The 17,679-nt window shown below is 43.7% G+C and overlaps 1 protein-coding gene across 2 annotated transcripts in view; it reads right to left on the bottom strand.

Moving 5' to 3' along the window:
- The window catches only part of GREP1 (glycine rich extracellular protein 1), a 37,286-nt gene extending 34,241 nt beyond the window's left edge, over positions 1 to 3,045 (bottom strand). For both annotated transcript variants that reach the window (XM_081933882.1, XM_081933881.1), the window contains exon 1: positions 2,945 to 3,045. In XM_081933882.1, the coding sequence (XP_081790008.1) occupies positions 2,945 to 3,011 (67 nt within the window). In that variant the 5' untranslated portion in view covers positions 3,012 to 3,045. The remainder of the gene's footprint in view (positions 1 to 2,944) is intronic.
- Positions 3,046 to 17,679: the final 14,634 nt, after the last annotated feature.

The raw sequence follows: 17,679 nt of genomic DNA on the forward strand, positions 1-17,679 counted from the left end.
ATTACAGATTAAGACCGTTATAAGTAAAAGGAAGGACTATAATGTCAGTTTATTTGAACAAGGTTAAATTAAAACTTTTTTTTGCAATATTATGACAAACGTTTATGGACTGTTTGTTAACACTAAGATTAAAAAGTTGATGTTTTATGGATTTGCTTATAGATAAGGGATAGGATGTTGAATGAAGATATATCCGTTTAGCCTTATAAGGAGTGAATAATTATTAAATGTATTTATTTGTGATGAAGGTTAGAAGTCACTTTTTATATGTTTACTTTTTCTTTATTGCAATCTTTCTTTTTCTTTTCTCCCCTAAAGTTTTTATTCTTTCTTTCAATTCTCTTTCTCTAAGTTCCATTTGTATTAGTTTTTACTATTGTAATTAAAATTCTTCATAAAAATTATATTAAAAAGGAATAAACATATATTTTAAAATAAATAAATAAAACAAAACAACATATTAAATATTAAAAAGGTATGACAGCCCTTCAACCCTCATCACATCATCACAATCTGTAATGTTGAATTTTGTAAATTCAAATTGGGGAAATGAAATCTTGATATTTTAGGACTTTAAATTCATTAATTCTCATTGATTAGAGGCTGATCAACAAGATTTGGAGGCCCTATGTTCTTTGGCATTCCTAAAAAAATCTTTAAAAATGCTTTAAAAAATCTGCCTGAAATTTCTTGCTATTTAGACTAAAGGCATATATTTAGTCTTCTAGAACAGAGGTGTCAAACTTAATTACATTGAGGGCCACATCAGGGTTGTGTTTGACCTGGGGGGGCTGGGGGCGTGGCCAGGGGGCATGGCCAGCTCAATGTCACTTGTGTTGGGGGCACCTATGGTGGCCCGAGCGCTCTGCCAGTGAAAATAGAGCTTAGGAGGGCCCTCCTGAGCTCCATTTTCACTGGCAGAGGCACCATGGCCTGATTCTTCACTGTTTCCAGGGTGGTCCCATGCGCCAGATTTAAGCATCCCGCAGACCATGAATTTGAAACCCCTGTTCTAGAATGACAAAGCAGAGGATAAGCTTGTAAAATACAAAATCTGAGTAGTTGTAAGCCAAAATGTTAATTGGGTCAGTATTGAACCTGCAAGATAAATAAAACACAGCGGCTTCTCCCAATGTGCTGGCAATGAAACTCCCAGAAATACCAACACAATTGACTGTTGACTATATTTGGTGAATATTCTGGGCATTATAGTCTCAACATATTCAGAGAAAGAGTCTGCTGATTAAAATTGCTTTATTAAATTTTAATCTGCAGGCTATTTTTTTTTTAATTCTCGACAAATGTCCTTTGTTTCCCTTGACATTTGAATTCCTTTTACTCTTGGCCTGATTTAGAGTGAAATTTATTTCTTTTTTGCCTGCTGCAAAATCTTTGTGGACATAAAATTTTATCTTTAAGGTTGGAAAATAAAGAACAAGCGCTGAAAATAGTGTAATACATTCAAATAAAAATGTGTTTATCATAAAAGAAAAAAAGTGGGGGGAGAACCTCTAATCAATCTCTCTCTGTCTTCATATGTTAATAAGCCTAACGCATTTTGCACAATGTCTTCTTCAAAACCTCTTATTGTTTTCAACTCTTTTATGAAAAGCATCTACAGCAAACAGCAGCCACTTTCCTTGTGAGGGGCTTCATAAATATTCCTTAAGAGCCTAGCTAGAAACACGCTCAGTTTCATTTTAAAAATATCATTTCATACAATAATTAGAAGATTTCTCTTTTTGGTTCTTGATGCTTTTCTCCTTCAATGAATTTATTAAAAAGAAAATTAAGACCGTGAAGTTTGGAGGTAGACTCTATGGAACTTTGTTCTGTTGTACCCCGTTGGAAGTAAATATACAGCACACATAATCCTCAAAATGTGTAATCATAAGAAAGATTTAATTTGGAGGCATAAGCAGATTTGTGATGAAAGTAATCCTATGGTCACAATATTTGGCATGCCTTGGTAAATTTTGCAACAGCTAAAAAATTCTATTAAGACTTTATATGACTACTTAGTGCTGTGTTTAGATAATTTTACATTCCAAATAAAAATTTAAGCAAGTCCTTCTCCTGCCTGGCTTTTGTTGGCAAGGTGGATTAACCTAATTTCTTCCGTTGGATAAATCTGCTCTGCTGTGTTTGGAGGCATCATTTTGTTGAGTAATACCTCAGATTCTGCCTCCCCCAAATTACCAATCTTTCCCTGACCCCATGACACTCTATGAAGAACTGCTCCCTTATCACCCACCTCATCATCTATTACCTTAATCACTTCCATTTCTTCCTTTTTCCTGAACCAGTTAGTGGAAATGAACACAGGTCGAAATTTACCAGCAAACTTGCACTGACTGATCATGTTCAAATCCAGTGATAAATGAGGGACAGGCCATTTATTTTAATTACCTGGTTCCTGCTTTTGAGCCACCTCACTGAGTTCCCCTTACCAAACCCTGTTGCTTTGTTATATACAAGGCCTTGCTGTTTCATTAAAAAAAAATTCCAACAAAGTATGTCAGCTACATGACATTGTAGTGGGTGAAACTACTGCAGACAAAAATCACATCCGATGAACAGGTCAGATATATCATCTGATGTGATTTTTATCTACAGTAGTTTCACCCATTGCAATGTCATGTAGCTGACATACTTCGTTGGAATTTTTTAAAAAAATAAATCAGTGAGGCCTTGAATATATCAAAAAACACACATATAAATGGAAAAATAGAATTCTGATTCTTTGTAACTTTATAAAGCCACATTGTGTCTCTTGCATTCATCTTTTTAATTTTTATTTTAAATTCCAATTATGTCCTATTTTCCTCATGTAAATGGGTCCATACTTGTGATAAATTTTTTTTAAAAAAAGATCAGATTCTCCATTCATTCCTATCCTACCTCTTATGTACACTCCCTTTACATGCACCACGGTCTGACTTACCTCCCTGCAGGCTGCATCTGGTCAAACACAAGAGCAGAAGCATAAGACAGAGATCCAACCTGGCCATTGTGAAATGCTGCAGTCCCTTTGCAAAGCCTCTGGGCGCCACACAATGTTGAGTGGGGAAAGGGATGGCTGCTTTTATCCCCTCTTCTCACTCCACCCACCTCACACCTTCCTTCCTCATTCACTATTCAGATGATCCTTCCTTTATGGGCCCCAGTTGATTTGGACATAATTCCAAAAAGGGTTATGGGCTACACTAGTCCAATCCTCCTTATTCAGCTGTCTAAGATGAATTTGCAACAGTTTCTGCAAATGCTATCATGCAAAAACTATGACACTTCTATCTGTATAACCTGCAGGGACGATGCTCCCAGAAATACGAATATCACTGTTGCATTATATTGGGAATCATTAAATATATTGAGTTTGTAGTTGTTTTTGCAGAATAGAAATAATGTATGCCTTTTGGATGTACAAATGATTTGAACCTTAATTACTGTAATTTCTTGACAATGGTTCAATCATAATTTGATTTTTAATTGTAAACTTCTACTATATGAACACCTTATATAGCATCAGATTTTCAGAAGGATACTGACAGGTTAGAATACATTCAGAAAAGAGTAACAAAGGTGGCATGTTGCCTGTAAAGACAGGCTGAAGGAATTTGAGAAGTTCAATCTGAAGAAAAGAAGACTAAGAGGATACATGCTAAGTGTTCAGAAGCATAAAGGGATACCCCACCCCTCAAAAAAAAAGATGGTCAGGAACTATTTTTCACTGCCACTGAAACTAAAACCAGAAATAAAGAATAATAATTTGCAGCTACCTAGATTTAAACATAAGGAAAAACTTTCTGATGATAAAGAAGTTTTCTACTAAACCATCTATCTAAGGAGATTATAGGTTCTCTATCTCAGGAGGTTTTTAAAATGAGACTGAACAGTCATCCCTCAAGGATGGTTTCAATGGGCTTTCTCTCATATGCTGAGGGGTAGATTACACAATCTTTGTCGTGCTTTCCCACTCTGCAATTCTATAACAATATGAAAATGAAATTTTTTGGTTCCATATACAGAAATCATCTGAGCAAGAATTTGGCTATTGGTTACTGCTGACTGTGTCTTCCATTGCACTAAGTCAGCAGGCTAGCTTAGCAGAAACAGGGAAGATTGTGTGGAACAGATGTTTCTTAAGGGAGTGGGGGGATGGTTTGATTGGTGGGAGGAATAGTTCAGAAGTAATAACAAGTGGAAATTACTCTCTCCCTTCCTGCAATGCACCTTCATGCTTGGAATGCAGCATCTGCTGAAGCCACAGACCCTCTCTGGCTTTTAAAAAAAAGGAATATAGGATGAGCTCTACCTGTTCTTTCTTCTTCAAAACAACTCTGTAAAACCATTTGCAAAACCAGCCTTCCTCATCCAACCTAAATACTTGGGTTGGTTCCTCTCCCTGAATTTATTACATATCCGCCAGGATGTTTCATAAACTTTTGTATCCAGCCAGCTGTGTAATGTTCCCCCTCCAAGCTCCCCCTTTTTTCTTCCTCCTCATTTCTCCCCGCTAGCTCGTGTTTAAACTGTCTGGGATAGACACAGTCTCGGCTGTTGAACATTAGGTTTCCTGCCAGGTCTTGTTCCCAAAGATGCCTCCAGCTCTCATGCTGAAAGTTCAGGAGGCGCAGTCTTTGCAAAAATGTTTAATGTAGACTAATATTACTTAGAGGTATATTAGCTGATGATTTTTTCTGAGTGTCATTTCCACTCAGTTGCATTATGAGTCATGTACTTGCTAAATAGTTGTTAATGATCTGGAAACTTCTAGCTGCAACATGGGGAGAATAATGCTGGCCAACTATGCAAGGTTGTATGTGCCACTGATTTGTGTATGAAAGGTAGGGCTGGCTTTGGGACATGCTATATCAGTGGTCTTCAGGTTTTAAGATTCAGCTAGAGGAACCTGCAGTTGGCTCTCTTCCCATTCTGATCCTTTTGAATCTTTCTGGTGTTTGCTAACTCTCAGCTGTGACCCATGAAGCATCCTGCCACAGTGTGTACCCACACACCTTGTGTAAGTATGACCTCCCTATTGATTTGGGGGCCAACACATACAGTACATAGCCTTTTCCTGCTTTCCTAACTCTTGGAAAACGCATCTGCATTCTTAGTCCATGACCTATTCTATCTTCAGGGCAACTGCAGGAGATTTGATCCAAAAGATCTCAATGTATGAAGGAGGAACAATTTCCACAAGACTGGGGAAGGGTTGCTTTACTTCAAACACATGGCAAATTGGGGCCGGAAGGGTTGTTGGTTGGGTGCATGAACAAATCCACTTCTTCTCCTCTTGCTGTGTTTAAGTTCCAAAAATCACTGTCTGGGAATGCTTGTGGTGGCGGCGAGGGGAGTGGGAGGGTTGGTAGGGAGGAATGTGTGAGAGAGAGGGAGGGGGGGAAAGAGGGAGGGAGGGAGGGAGAGAGGGAGAGAGAGAAGAAATACTTCCCATACTCTTTCTCTATTCAATAAGATTGTGTTGGGGGAAAAACATAAATCAACTTTCTAGAAAGACACAAAACTGGGACCCAAAAGTTATTAACCAAGTTGGATAGATTTTACAAGGCAGCAACATCCCAACTTTGTAGCTTACCAGTTCTAGGTAGACCAGACCAAGAAATCAACTCCAGGGGTAGGCTAAAACTACTTTGGGGGGGGGGGGGAAATTGGCTACAATAACAGAATCTCTTGCAATCTGACTGTAGTGTTCCCTCCCCCCTCTTTCTTATAATCTTGTGAATTAGGGAGGTATCTGTCTGAGGTACTCATGAATATTATATTGTTGATTAAGGACTTAAGGTATGTTACCCCCTTGTTGTCTTGGTGACAAAGCTTGCATATCTCCATCAAGGTCATCATCCTTATCTCTACACCAATTTACCTAACTTTTTCTGGACCAAATGCCCAAAGTGTGTGCATGGCTGCTGTGTATGCACCCCACCCCCACACATGCATGCCTGGCTCCTGCACATGCACCTTGCGCATGTGTGTCCCCCCCTTCATGTGCCCCACCTCCTGTGCATGTGCAGCAGAGACCCGATGTCCAGATGGCTGGAGAGAGGTGCGCGCACATGCACAGCAGAGCTGAACTGGGCAACGGCTCGCGTGCCCACAGCGAGGGTGCTGCATGCCTCCTGTAGCCCACGTGCCATAGGTTCACCACCACAGACCTATACTGACCTAGGATGTTGGGAATTTCAGTCCGTGACATCTAGAAACCATTAGGTAACCAAGGCTGTGAGAGCCAAAAGCTGAGGCCTGTGAGAAAAGTTAATGGATTCATTTATGTGGAGTTTAGAACCTAAACTGCAACTGTACCAAAAGATAAGATGACCTTGGTGAAAGGAAGGAAGCTCCACAACAAGCCACGTGCTCTGCATGGAAAAACAGTGCTGTATTTGGGATCCCACCATGCCAGTGGTGGGTTCCGGATCCCGTTCCAACCGGTCCAGCTAAAGACAAGCTTAAACGTTTTATCAAATATGTTTTTGGTTTACAGGTAGATCAAATAATAGCAATCAGGGATTATATTTTAATTTTGGATTCAGGTATAGATTGACATAGATAGCCTCTTTGACTCTGCTTTCAAACTAGCAGTCTCCTCTGTCTTTGTTGTCTTCAAAGAATTGCCGCTGTCTTTTAAATGCAGATGGACTGCTGAACCTTGCCCTAATGAATTTGTTTTCCTATGTTGTGCCATGTGTTTGTGAAGTGGTTGTTTTGTTTCCCTGATGTACAGATTTGCACATGTATCAAAGCATTATCTTCAAAGAAAAAACAAGAAAATCCAGTTGCCTCTTGAAAAAGCACCTTTGGGACAACCATGACCTGGATGATTGAGAATCTCCATAGACATTTGAGAGTGGTATTTATATGGGCTCCGCTGGTCTTGTTGTATTCTGGTCTTTTCCTGTGTAAGATTAAGATTGTCTTGGCAATCTTTCAGCAAGGTCTCACTCGCCATCTTCAGGCTAGTGTTTAGGGCTTAAAGCGTGGTCGGAGCTGCCGTCTTTCTATAAATCTTGGTGGTGGGGTGTGGAGTGCTGGCTTTGTTTCAGTAAGTGGATTGATTGGATGTGTGGCTGTATCATGATTGGTAGATTGGTGCTGATTGGTGCTGGCTGTGTGTCCGTTGTTTTGTGTTGTAATGGCCTGGGTGGTGGGTGGGGCTCATTTGTTAACTAGGGCTGGTTTCCAGATGTCTGGTAGGCGGGAGGTATTGTCACGTTTATTCATGTTGTGGGGGTGTTTCTTTATTTCAATAACTTCCATAATTATTCTCTTGTTGAAGTGTTCAGTTTTGGAGATTAACCTGGTTCCTTCAAAATTAATTTCATGTCATGTAGCTTTAAGGTGCAGGAAAAGGGAGGAAGTTTTTTCTTTTTTTCTTACTGCGTTCTTGTGTTCTGCGATGCGTGCATTTATTCTCCTGTTCGTTTGTCCTATGTAGGTTGCAGGGCAGATTTTGCATGGTATTTCATAGACTCCTTGGTTTTCTAGCTGGATTTTGTCTTTGGGGTTTCTTAAGATGTTGGCTATTTTTTGGTCAGTGTTGAAAGCTGTCTTGATATTGTGTTTGTGGAGAATTTTGCTGATTTTATCTGTGGTGCCTTTGATGTAAGGGAGGAGGGCGATGCTGTTGTCCTGTTCTGTGTCTCGGTTTTTTGGGGGAGTCTCCCTTTGGATTAGGTTGGTAATTGTTTTTCTTTGGAATCCGTTGGAGATAAATACTTTTGTGAGAGTGTGTAATTCAGTTTTCAGGAGGTCTTTGTCGGCTAGGCGTTTGGTTCTGGAGATGAGGGTCTTGGCTACTGAGTTGATCTGTGCAGGGTGGTGGTGGGATTGTGTGTTTAAGTAGCGGTTGGTGTGTGTGTTTTTCCGGTAGATGGTGTGTCCTAGGGAGCCATTAGGTTTTTTGTAGATTAGGACATCCAGCAAGGGAAGTTGGTTGTTAGCTTCTATTTCCATAGTGAATTGTATTTTGGGGTGTAGAGTGTTGAGATGTGTGAGGAAGTTGTTTTTTTTCCCTTGTGGCCAATCACGAAAGTGTCATCAACATATCTAAGCCAGAGTTTGGGTTTGTGTTCAGATTTATCTAAGGCATTAGTTTCAAAATGTTCCATGTATAAGTTTGCGATGACGGGTCAGAGGAGTGATCCCATGAGTGCCCCTTCTATCTGTTTTTATCTTTGTCCATTATGGATGAAGTATGGGTTGGTTAGGCAATGGTCAGGTCCAGGATGTGGTCCAGGTAAGGTCCAAGATGTGTTTAGGAGAGGAGGAGGAGCTTCCGGGGAATGGCAGCTGACTTCTGAGCTCCGAAAATGCTCCGGAGCTCTTTGACAAAGGAGGGGTTGCTGCCGGCCTTTTTCCACCTTTTGGGCCGGGATTGAGCCTCAATGACCACCCGGGTTTTCTTTGAGACCTAATTTGGTCTGTCAGGATGGCGAATAGCCAGAGGGAGATTAAGAAAGCACTGGCTGACATGGAGACATGGAGATTGCAGTTGGAATTGGAGACCGATTATGGCGGCGGCCACCGGAGGGCAGCGCGAGGACGGAGAGAGGCCCGTGACGCAGGAGGCCGACGGAAGGCCTTCGAGAGGCCTTCGAGAGGGCCGTAAGTCGGCTGGAACGGCGCCCGGACCAGGAGGGGAGGCAGGTTGAAGCCAGGACTAGCTGCTGGATGCTGTGGAAGCTTCCAGCACAGCTGCTGGAAGCTGTGCTGTGTGCTGGAACCAGGCAGAAAGGGGAAGAGGGGCAGAACAGGGCTTCTGCAGTAGGGGCAGAACAGGGCCTGTCCTGGAGACAGGCAGGAGCCCCCCCACCTGGCAGACTAAGATCTATTGCCCCCCCCCCACCTGGCAGACTAAGATCTATTGTCCTTTTGCAAACTACCTGCCATGGCTTGTGCCCAGGTGCCCCTGATGACTATAATCTGCCCGTTTAACATCTGGTATCCTGCTGACTTCCTGTTATTTATGACTTATGGCATTTCACCTGCCGGGCTACTCCTACTACCTCTCCCCCTCTCCCCCTCGCCATCTGCTATTTTATAACAACTAGCTACTACAAACTATCTGCCCTCTTCCACCCACAATGGACTGCACCCAGGCCTCCATCTATTTATTTACCATCCATCTTCCAACCGATCACCTGGCCAACATAAGATCTTCCCACCTAGTTGTGATCGTGGACATTTCTTTCCTCCCATTAGATCCTGGCTTATTGATTTTAACATCAACAGCACCCTGACTTTGTCATAGCTTTTTACCATTACGTATTCGAGGTCGGACTTGCTCCAGCTGCGGGAGTCCCCCCTCTCGCAGGCATGGCCCTTTGCCCCCTCTGGGGCCCACCTTGATGACGGGTTTGTGAACCCAGAGAGGTGGAGGAAGCGCAAACTTAGGGGGTTTTTAATGAAATGTTTTTTATCCTTTTTAGGGGGCTCCAGGGTGGGGGGGGCGGGGGCGGGGGGGTCAGATCAGGAGCGATGTGAGAGCCGGGCCTCCAGGTGTGGTCGCGAGCAGAAGGAGCGGAAGGGAGGAGGAGGGGGAGGATATCATTCCTATACAGGGCTCTTTAATTCCAATGGTCGCAGGGAGGGGCAGATACGAGGACAGATTAAGAACTTACAGTCGGTTGGGAGACCGTGGTTGCTGGTTACACCCGGTCGCTTGTACCAACCCCCGCGGTCTTTGTGGTCAAGAGTTACAGACCCAGGGCCTGAGGCTGTTGTTATGCAATGCGAGGTCCGTTGTTAACAAGGCCCCCCTCATTCACGATCTAATTTTAGAGGGGGAGCCGGACCTCGTGGGAATAACGGAGACCTGGTTGGGCCACGAGGGAGGTCTTCCCCTCGTGGACATGTGCCCACCAGGCTACCGAGCATTTCACCAGCCCCGGGCCCAGGGAAGGGGCGGTGGGGTGGCAGCAATTATTCGGGAGGACTTAGAGCCGAGGGAGTCTACTGTGCCACAGACGTCCGGATGTGAATCCCTTGTTGTGAAATGGGGCCCTGGGAGACAGTTGGGCCTGCTGATAGTATACCTGGCTCCTCGCTATACATCAGCGGCCCTGCCTGAACTCCTCGAGCTGATCGCATCGATGGCGGTCGAGACCCCCAAACTTTTAGTGATGGGGGATTTTAACCTGCCATCGATGGGAGAAGCATCAGAGGGGGTTCGGGAGTTCATGGCTTCCATGACAGCCATGGACCTGACTCAAATAATTCAGGGCCCGACACACGAGGGAGGACACACTCTGGACCTCGTTTTTGTCTCTGGCCAGTGGTTGAGTGATCTGGGAGGAGGAGACTTAACCATCACTCCCCTGTCATGGTCAGATCACTCACTCCTTCGTCTTGACTTCCCTGGTGCTACCTCCCGCTGCGGGGAGGCGGAACCGGAAAGCACTAGATGGTTCCGCCCCAGGCGCCTGATGGAACCAGATAGGTTCCAGACGGAGCTTGGGCCACCTCCTGTAACCTTGACCCGCCCCCGGGTAGAGGACCTGGTGGTCGCGTGGAATAATGCGACTACCGGGGCCTTGAACCGAGTGGCGCCTTTGCGGCCTCTCCGGTGGCAACGATCCACCCTGGCCCCTTGGTTTACCGAGGAGCTGAGGGTGATGAAATGCCACAAGAGACGTCTAGAGAGTCGTTGGAGATCCTCTCGTTCCGAACTTGATCGAACACAGGCACAAGCCCATTTAAGGACGTACCTTGTGGCATTGAGAGTGGCCAAACGCCAATATTGTGCCACTCTCATTGCATCCGCAGAGAACCGCCCTGCCGCCCTGTTTCGGGTGTCCCGCTCTCTCTTGTTTCAGAGGCCGCGGGAGGCCCCTCTACAGGGCAGAGTAGAGGAATTTGGGAAATATCTGCAGGATAAAATCGCTCAAATCCGGAAGGATTGGGTCCCTGTTAGTGGTCCAATGGAGACGTCTGTGGCGAGTCTTGAGGAATCGACCTGGGAGGAGTTTGACTTGGTTGCCATCGAGGATTTGGACAGAATGCGTGGACGACTGCGACCCACCACATGTTTATTGGACCCGTGCCCCTCCTGGCTTGTACTGGCATCCTGGGAGGTTACACGAGACTGGCTCCTGGACCTAGTGAACGCTTCGCTGAGCGAGGGGTCTCTCCCGGCTGCCTTGAAAGAGGCGGTGGTGAGACCCTTGCTCAAGAAGCCTTCCCTGGATCCTTTGGAGCTGGCCAATTATCGTCCTGTCTCCAACCTTCCCTTTTTGGCGAAGGTTGTAGAGAGTGTGGTGGCCTACCAGTTTCCACGGCATCTGGAGGAAAATGATTGTCTAGACCCGCGCCAGTCCGGTCACAGCACGGAGACAGCCTTGGTCGCGTTGGTGGATGATCTCTGGAGGGCCAGAGATAGAGGTTGTTCCTCTATCCTGGTCCTATTAGACCTCTCGGCGGCTTTTGATACCATCGACCATGGTATCCTGCTGCGCCGGCTGGAGGGGTTGGGGGTCCGGGGCACCATTTTGTGGTGGTTCGGCTCCTACCTTTCTGGCCAGACGCAGCGTGTGTTGGCAGGGGAGGAGAGGTTGACCCTACGCCCCCTTACTTGTGGGGTACCGCAGGGGTCAGTCCTCTCGCCACTCCTGTTCAACACATATATGAAGCCGCTGGGTGAGATCATCCGTGGTTTCGGGGTGGGATACCATCTGTACGCTGATGATACTCAGCTGTACTTTTCCACCCCGAACCACCCCAACGAGGCCATCGAAGTGATGTCCCGGTGTGTGGAAGCCGTACGGATCTGGATGGATGACAACCGACTCAAACTCAACCCTTCCAAGACGGAGTGGCTGTGGGTACCGGCTCCCCGGTTCAGCCAATTAATTCCATCATTGGCCATCGGGGGTATTCAACTTGCCCCCGTGGAGCGGGCGCGCAATTTGGGCGTCCTCCTGGATGCCCGGCTGTCCATGGATGACCATGTGACAGCCGTGGCAAGGGGGGCGTTCCACCAGGTTCGCCTGGTGCGCCAATTGCGCCCCCTACTGGACCGGGACGCCTTACGCACAGTCACTCATGCGCTGGTGACGTCTCGCTTGGACTACTGTAACGCTCTCTACATGCGGCTTCCCTTGAAATGCACCCGGAGGCTACAGTTGGTCCAGAACGCAGCCGCGCGGGTAATTATGGGGAGTACTAGGTACTCCCATGTGACACTGTTCCTGCGCGAGCTGCACTGGCTTCCTGTGGTCTATCGGGTGCGTTTCAAGGTTTTGATAACAATCTTTAAAGCGCTCCATGGCTCAGGACCTAGTTACTTGCGGGATCGTATTATGCCCCATACATACCTGCGACCAATCCGCTCGCACAGAGAGGGCCTCCTCCAGGTGCCGTCCACCAGCCCTGTGGAATGACCTCCCTCCGGATATTAGGAATACCTCTGACCTCCGCTCCTTTCGTATAAAGCTCAAGACCCACCTATTCCAAGTAGCTGGCCTGGCTCAACTTTGATCTAACTATATCGCTCCTGACGGGTTTTTATTTGGGTATTTTAATTGCATTCAATTACTTAGGGGTTTTTAAACATTGTATTTTATTGTTTTTATTCATTAACCGACCTCCTCCTTGTACATGTCTTGGTATATGTTTTTGTAATATGTATGTCTTGTCTATATATTTATTTCATATGTTTTATTGTACGCCGCCCCGAGTCCTTCGGGAGAGGGTGCGGCTAAGAAATAAATATTTATTATTATTATTATTATTATTATTATTATTATTATTATTATTATTATTATTATTATTTAGGGGAGTTGTGTTTGTTCTGGATAGCTGTCAAGGCTTCTTTTATAGGCACTTGGGTGAAGAGGGATATGACATCAAAGCTCACGAGTAGGTCGCTGGGTTGTAGGTTTTGTTTCTTTATTGTTTCTATGAAGTGGAGTGAGTCTTGTATGTGTGAGGTGATGGATTCTGCATAGGGTTGGAGTTTGGTGAGGAATTTGGCAAGATTCTGCGAGGAATTTGGCAAGAGGAATTTGGCAAGATTCTGTAGAAGTGAGCCCCTCAAAAACCGAGACACAGAACAGGACAATGGCATCGCCCTCCTCCCTTACATCAAAGACACCACAGATAAAATCAGCAAAGTTCTCCACAAACACAATATCAAGACAGCCTTCAACAGCCATACATCCAATCAATCCACTTACTGAAACAAAGCCAGCACTCCACACCCCACCACCAAGATTTATAGAAAGACGGCAGCTCCGACCATGCTTTAAGCCCAAAACACCAGCCTGAAGATGGCGAGTGAGACCTTGCTGAAAGATTGCCAAGACAATCTTAATCTTACACAGGAAAAGACCAGAATATAACAAGATCAACATACCTACACCCGTGAAAATCTATACATACATATACACACACACATACACACACACACACACACTCACACAGTTGCAATAGAAATTTAGCAGTCAAGGAGATAACAGAAAGCAAGGAATGTAAACTAAAACTGAGTCCTTAAAAGAAACTTGCTTAAATGGTTTTGTTATTAACAAGAATATGCATAAAAATAGTCAAAATTCTGTCCCAAGTTCCAAGAAACAGGTCAGGGTTGTTAGACAGTCCAGGGGTCAAAATTTCACAAGAAGCATATATACAAATGTCATACAAGAACCATATATCATTCCCTTACTTTACAAGGAAGCTCATAAAAAATATCCGTACTGTTCTTCACTCTACTCACTAAGTGCAGGGTATTAGAGATATTACATAATCATTATCTGACTATTCCAGCTATTCAAGATGGTACCTGTATTTAATCAAACACTGGTGACCATAGGCCCTGCTAGAAGAATTTCTTTAAATTCAGAGTCAGCGTCTGAGTCATACATTTTGTAGAGGAATAGCATTTCCAATGTTGTACTATAAATTCCCAGTCAGCTTGGAAAGCCATTCAATGACTGTACCTTATTCCTTCTCCCACAGCCTAATCTATTTTGGAATGTTGAGCAGGATAAAATGGAGGCAGGAAGAGCAGTGAGTAAATGCCACCTCATGGGAAAGGCAGGATGTATAGGAGGAGTAATTAATACACCTGCAATTTGTCTAATTAAAGTTTGAAGGATTTGCTACAAATAGTTAAGTTCCATCGATGTCTTCGTTTTGGGCTAACAGCAAGGTTAGAAAAAAGATACAGGACCTAGAATACTGCAGAGAAATGGGTCTACTATGTTGAGACAGGAAATCATGATCCCTAACAGTTGGGATAGCTGTACTATCTGCCAGACCTTGTTCCTGCGACACAACCGGATTCTGCTCCTGAGGTTGCAGAGCCTTTCCGGGGACAGAGACACCTGGCATGAGACTGAATCGATTATGGCGCGCAGGTGTTGGATGCGCGTAGTAGGGTTTATGTTGCTTTTCTCCACGTTTACTGAAAACCCGTGGTCCTGCAAAGTGCGAACAGTGATGTCTACATCTCTCACCGCTTGTGGGCGAGTTCTCAAGTGGATGATGATGTCGTCCAAATAGCACTCCAGACGGATGGGAAGCTTGCGCAGGTGGGCCGCCACAGTCAGGATATTTTTATTCTATGTTATATGTTCCCCTGCTGAAATATATTCATAAGAATACCCTCATTGTCAATGCCTATGGTTTGGATTCCTTTTTGCTCCTCTTTTTCAGCAAAGAGCTAAAAATAAATCCCTAAGTTTGCAGACGTGATGCCAGGACATATGAGGCCCCCATCCCATTTTTTTGCTGCCCCGACTAGAAGTATTGAAATCCCCAGCATGATTTCCTGCGTGTTTTTAATATGGAATAGAATAAAACAGGCTTACCATAAGGTATTTTTTAACAATGAAAACATCACCATATGATTGCTGTTCCTGGTTCATAGAGTAGGATAAAATATGTTTAAGTCTCTAAGCTTAGCATGAGGAAGCATCTGTTGTTCCTAATTTTCTAGTCAGCTCTGCTATTGTTCTACACTTCCCAATTCTGTTTCTACTGTTGTCCTTCCCAGTCTCAGTTACAGTTGGCTTTGATTTTGCACTTCTCACTGCACTGGAGTCCATTTGCTCAAATGAACAGAAAGCCAGCTTGTTGTTGCTTCTTGATCACTTACTTCTTCCAGCAGTTATTCTGTTGCTGTTCTGGTTAACTGCTGTGGAGAATTTATCTTGCTTAAAATATCTCTACTCCCAGAGATCAAAACTGAGGTGATTCCGGGACAGATTTGAAAGACAGATTATCCTGAAAAGAGAAGAGTGCCAGAAACCACCAATAAATCTAATTTCTAGTCCACCTGAAGACCAGAATGGAAAGATACAGAAGGATTGGCACCCTACCAGAAAGTGAACTGAAGGAGATGAAAACACGGACCTTTGATACCTCTGAATTATGTTTGCATATTGTAAATTAAAGCTGAGATGCTCGGAGGGAAAAAGAATACTTAGGTCTTGGAAGCCAGTTTTTGTCAGATATTTTGAGAAGTATTGGCAAGTATCCAGTGCAAAATGACAGCTAAGGTTTCTGGATTCTCTGAAAGAGAACACAATAAAATTTCTGGTGTTTGGTCCAGAAAACTTCACCTCACACCTTAACTGCTGGCAATCTATTTATAAATGAAAGAAGACATTTTAGAGCATTACATATAATGATTTAAATGAACAGCCTCCTCCAACTTAATGGATTTCAAAAGTGTTGGACTGCAACTCCCATTATTCCATGCCAGGATGACTATTGCATTAATTATTGCCTCATAATATTCTCAATCTCGGTGTATATCTGGTCACCAATGGATATCTATTTTAACTACTGCTCCTGAAGTGAGTACAAAATGTTTAAAAGTCCTCTTTAAATTAAAATAAAGAGAATACCTCGTGAATTTTAAAGGGTTGGTGGACCACAAAATGGGAACTTTTTGCTCAGAAGTGGAGTTTTCTGAATGTAAATCATGGTTGCTGCTCTTGGATTTTATGGATTATATAATAACAATTATATAATAATAATTGAGATTATTGTCGATCAGAAAGGTCGGCAGTTTGGCGGTTTGAATCCACAGAGTGAGCTCCCGTTACTTGTCCCAGCTTCTGCCAACCTAGCAGCTCAAAAGCATTTAAAAATGCAAGTAGAAAAATAGGAACCATCTTTGGTGGGAAGGTAACAGCGTTCTGTGTGCCTTCGGCATTTAGTCATGCTGGCCACATGACCATGGAGACATCTTCAGATGGTGCTGGCTCTTTGGCTTTGAAATGGAGATGAGCACCGCCCTCTAGAGTCAGGAACAACTATCACATATGTGCAAGCAGAACCTTTACCTTTTTAAGAAATCATTCCCTCTAGCTTCCAATGTCTTTAGAACTAAATAAGCAAAGTGAAGGAGTGGTCATCCCATCCTTTATGCTTCTCAAAAGAATCCATAAACTTCTTATAAAACCTAATTGTTCAGCTTATCAAATATTTGTGTGCATGCATGCATATGCGTGTGCAGACTTTCTCTGCCCAGGCTTGGGGGACAAAATCTTTGAATTATCAAGGTGGGTGGGATCAGTTGTCACCTAATGCTCAAAATTCCTCTGAAGCTCCATCAGAACCTGACTATTTTCATGGGAAAGTCAAACAGCAGGTACATTCCAGGAAAGGCATGTAGCAAACAGATGAAATTTTTGGAAATCTGGGGAAGGGAGCATAGGCCATGACAAATGACGTGGTTGGGTAAGCATGCAAAAAGAGTGGGGTCCTTCCACAGGAGGACAAAAATGCTCTTTTTAGGCTGAGGAAGGTCAAGTAAGATAATATACTGGAGAAACCAAAAGAACTGACCACAAGGTAATCTTTACAATGTGCAAATGAAATTAAGCATTTCCAGTTTTGAGAAGGAATCTGTTTACGGGCAATGGCATTGTGGTGGCTGTTACAATTACCAACTTGTCCTGGTCTTGTTAGTTGATGCCGTGAGCTAAGATCGTGTGTGTGTGTGTGTTTGCTGTCTTTGCTTTTTGCCTTCTCTTTCCTGTTACTCCTGAGATGCGAGACCAGCAGTAAGAAGAGACACAAAGAGCATCTTTCTCAGCTCCCTAACTGTTGTCCGACCCTAGATATTGGATCCGTTGTTATGTTAGCAACTCTTAGGAATCTTGGAGCTTGAAATATTTGTCTATTAAATTTATACCTTGCCTTTAATTACTAAGACATTTAATGCAGGGAGGAGAACAAAATAAGAGTTAAAAGGAACAGACGTGAGCCAGTGCAAAGGCAGTTTGTCCTGGCATCCTGGGAGGCTCAAGCAGAATACAGCAAGGGCTTATTCAACAAAAGTGTGCCCAACTTGGAAAGGAAAATGTATCACAAAGAAGAAAAAGGATAGAAGTCTGTGTAAATATGCACTTGCAAGTTTAGAAATAGTGATTCTAGAAGAATACCTTGCTTTTTTGTGCTTTGTTTTACAAGACCCTCCAGAGCAAAAAAGATTACTGAGTGCTTAAATGAAGATGAGCATTTTTCAAAGCAATAAAGTATCTTTAATTAAGCTGCTACATTGGGGTGTTTTTAGACATAATGCAATTGTATACTTAATAGACTACACAGCATAGTGTCAATATAGTTTTCATATCCACTGGAAAACCAAAACATTGTGCAACTTGCTTTATTGCAATATCTCCTTTATCACAGTGGTTTGGAACAGAA

Source organism: Natrix helvetica (assembly GCF_964273705.1).
Source record: "Natrix helvetica genome assembly, chromosome: Z".
Classification (NCBI taxonomy): Eukaryota; Metazoa; Chordata; class Lepidosauria; order Squamata; family Natricidae; genus Natrix; species Natrix helvetica.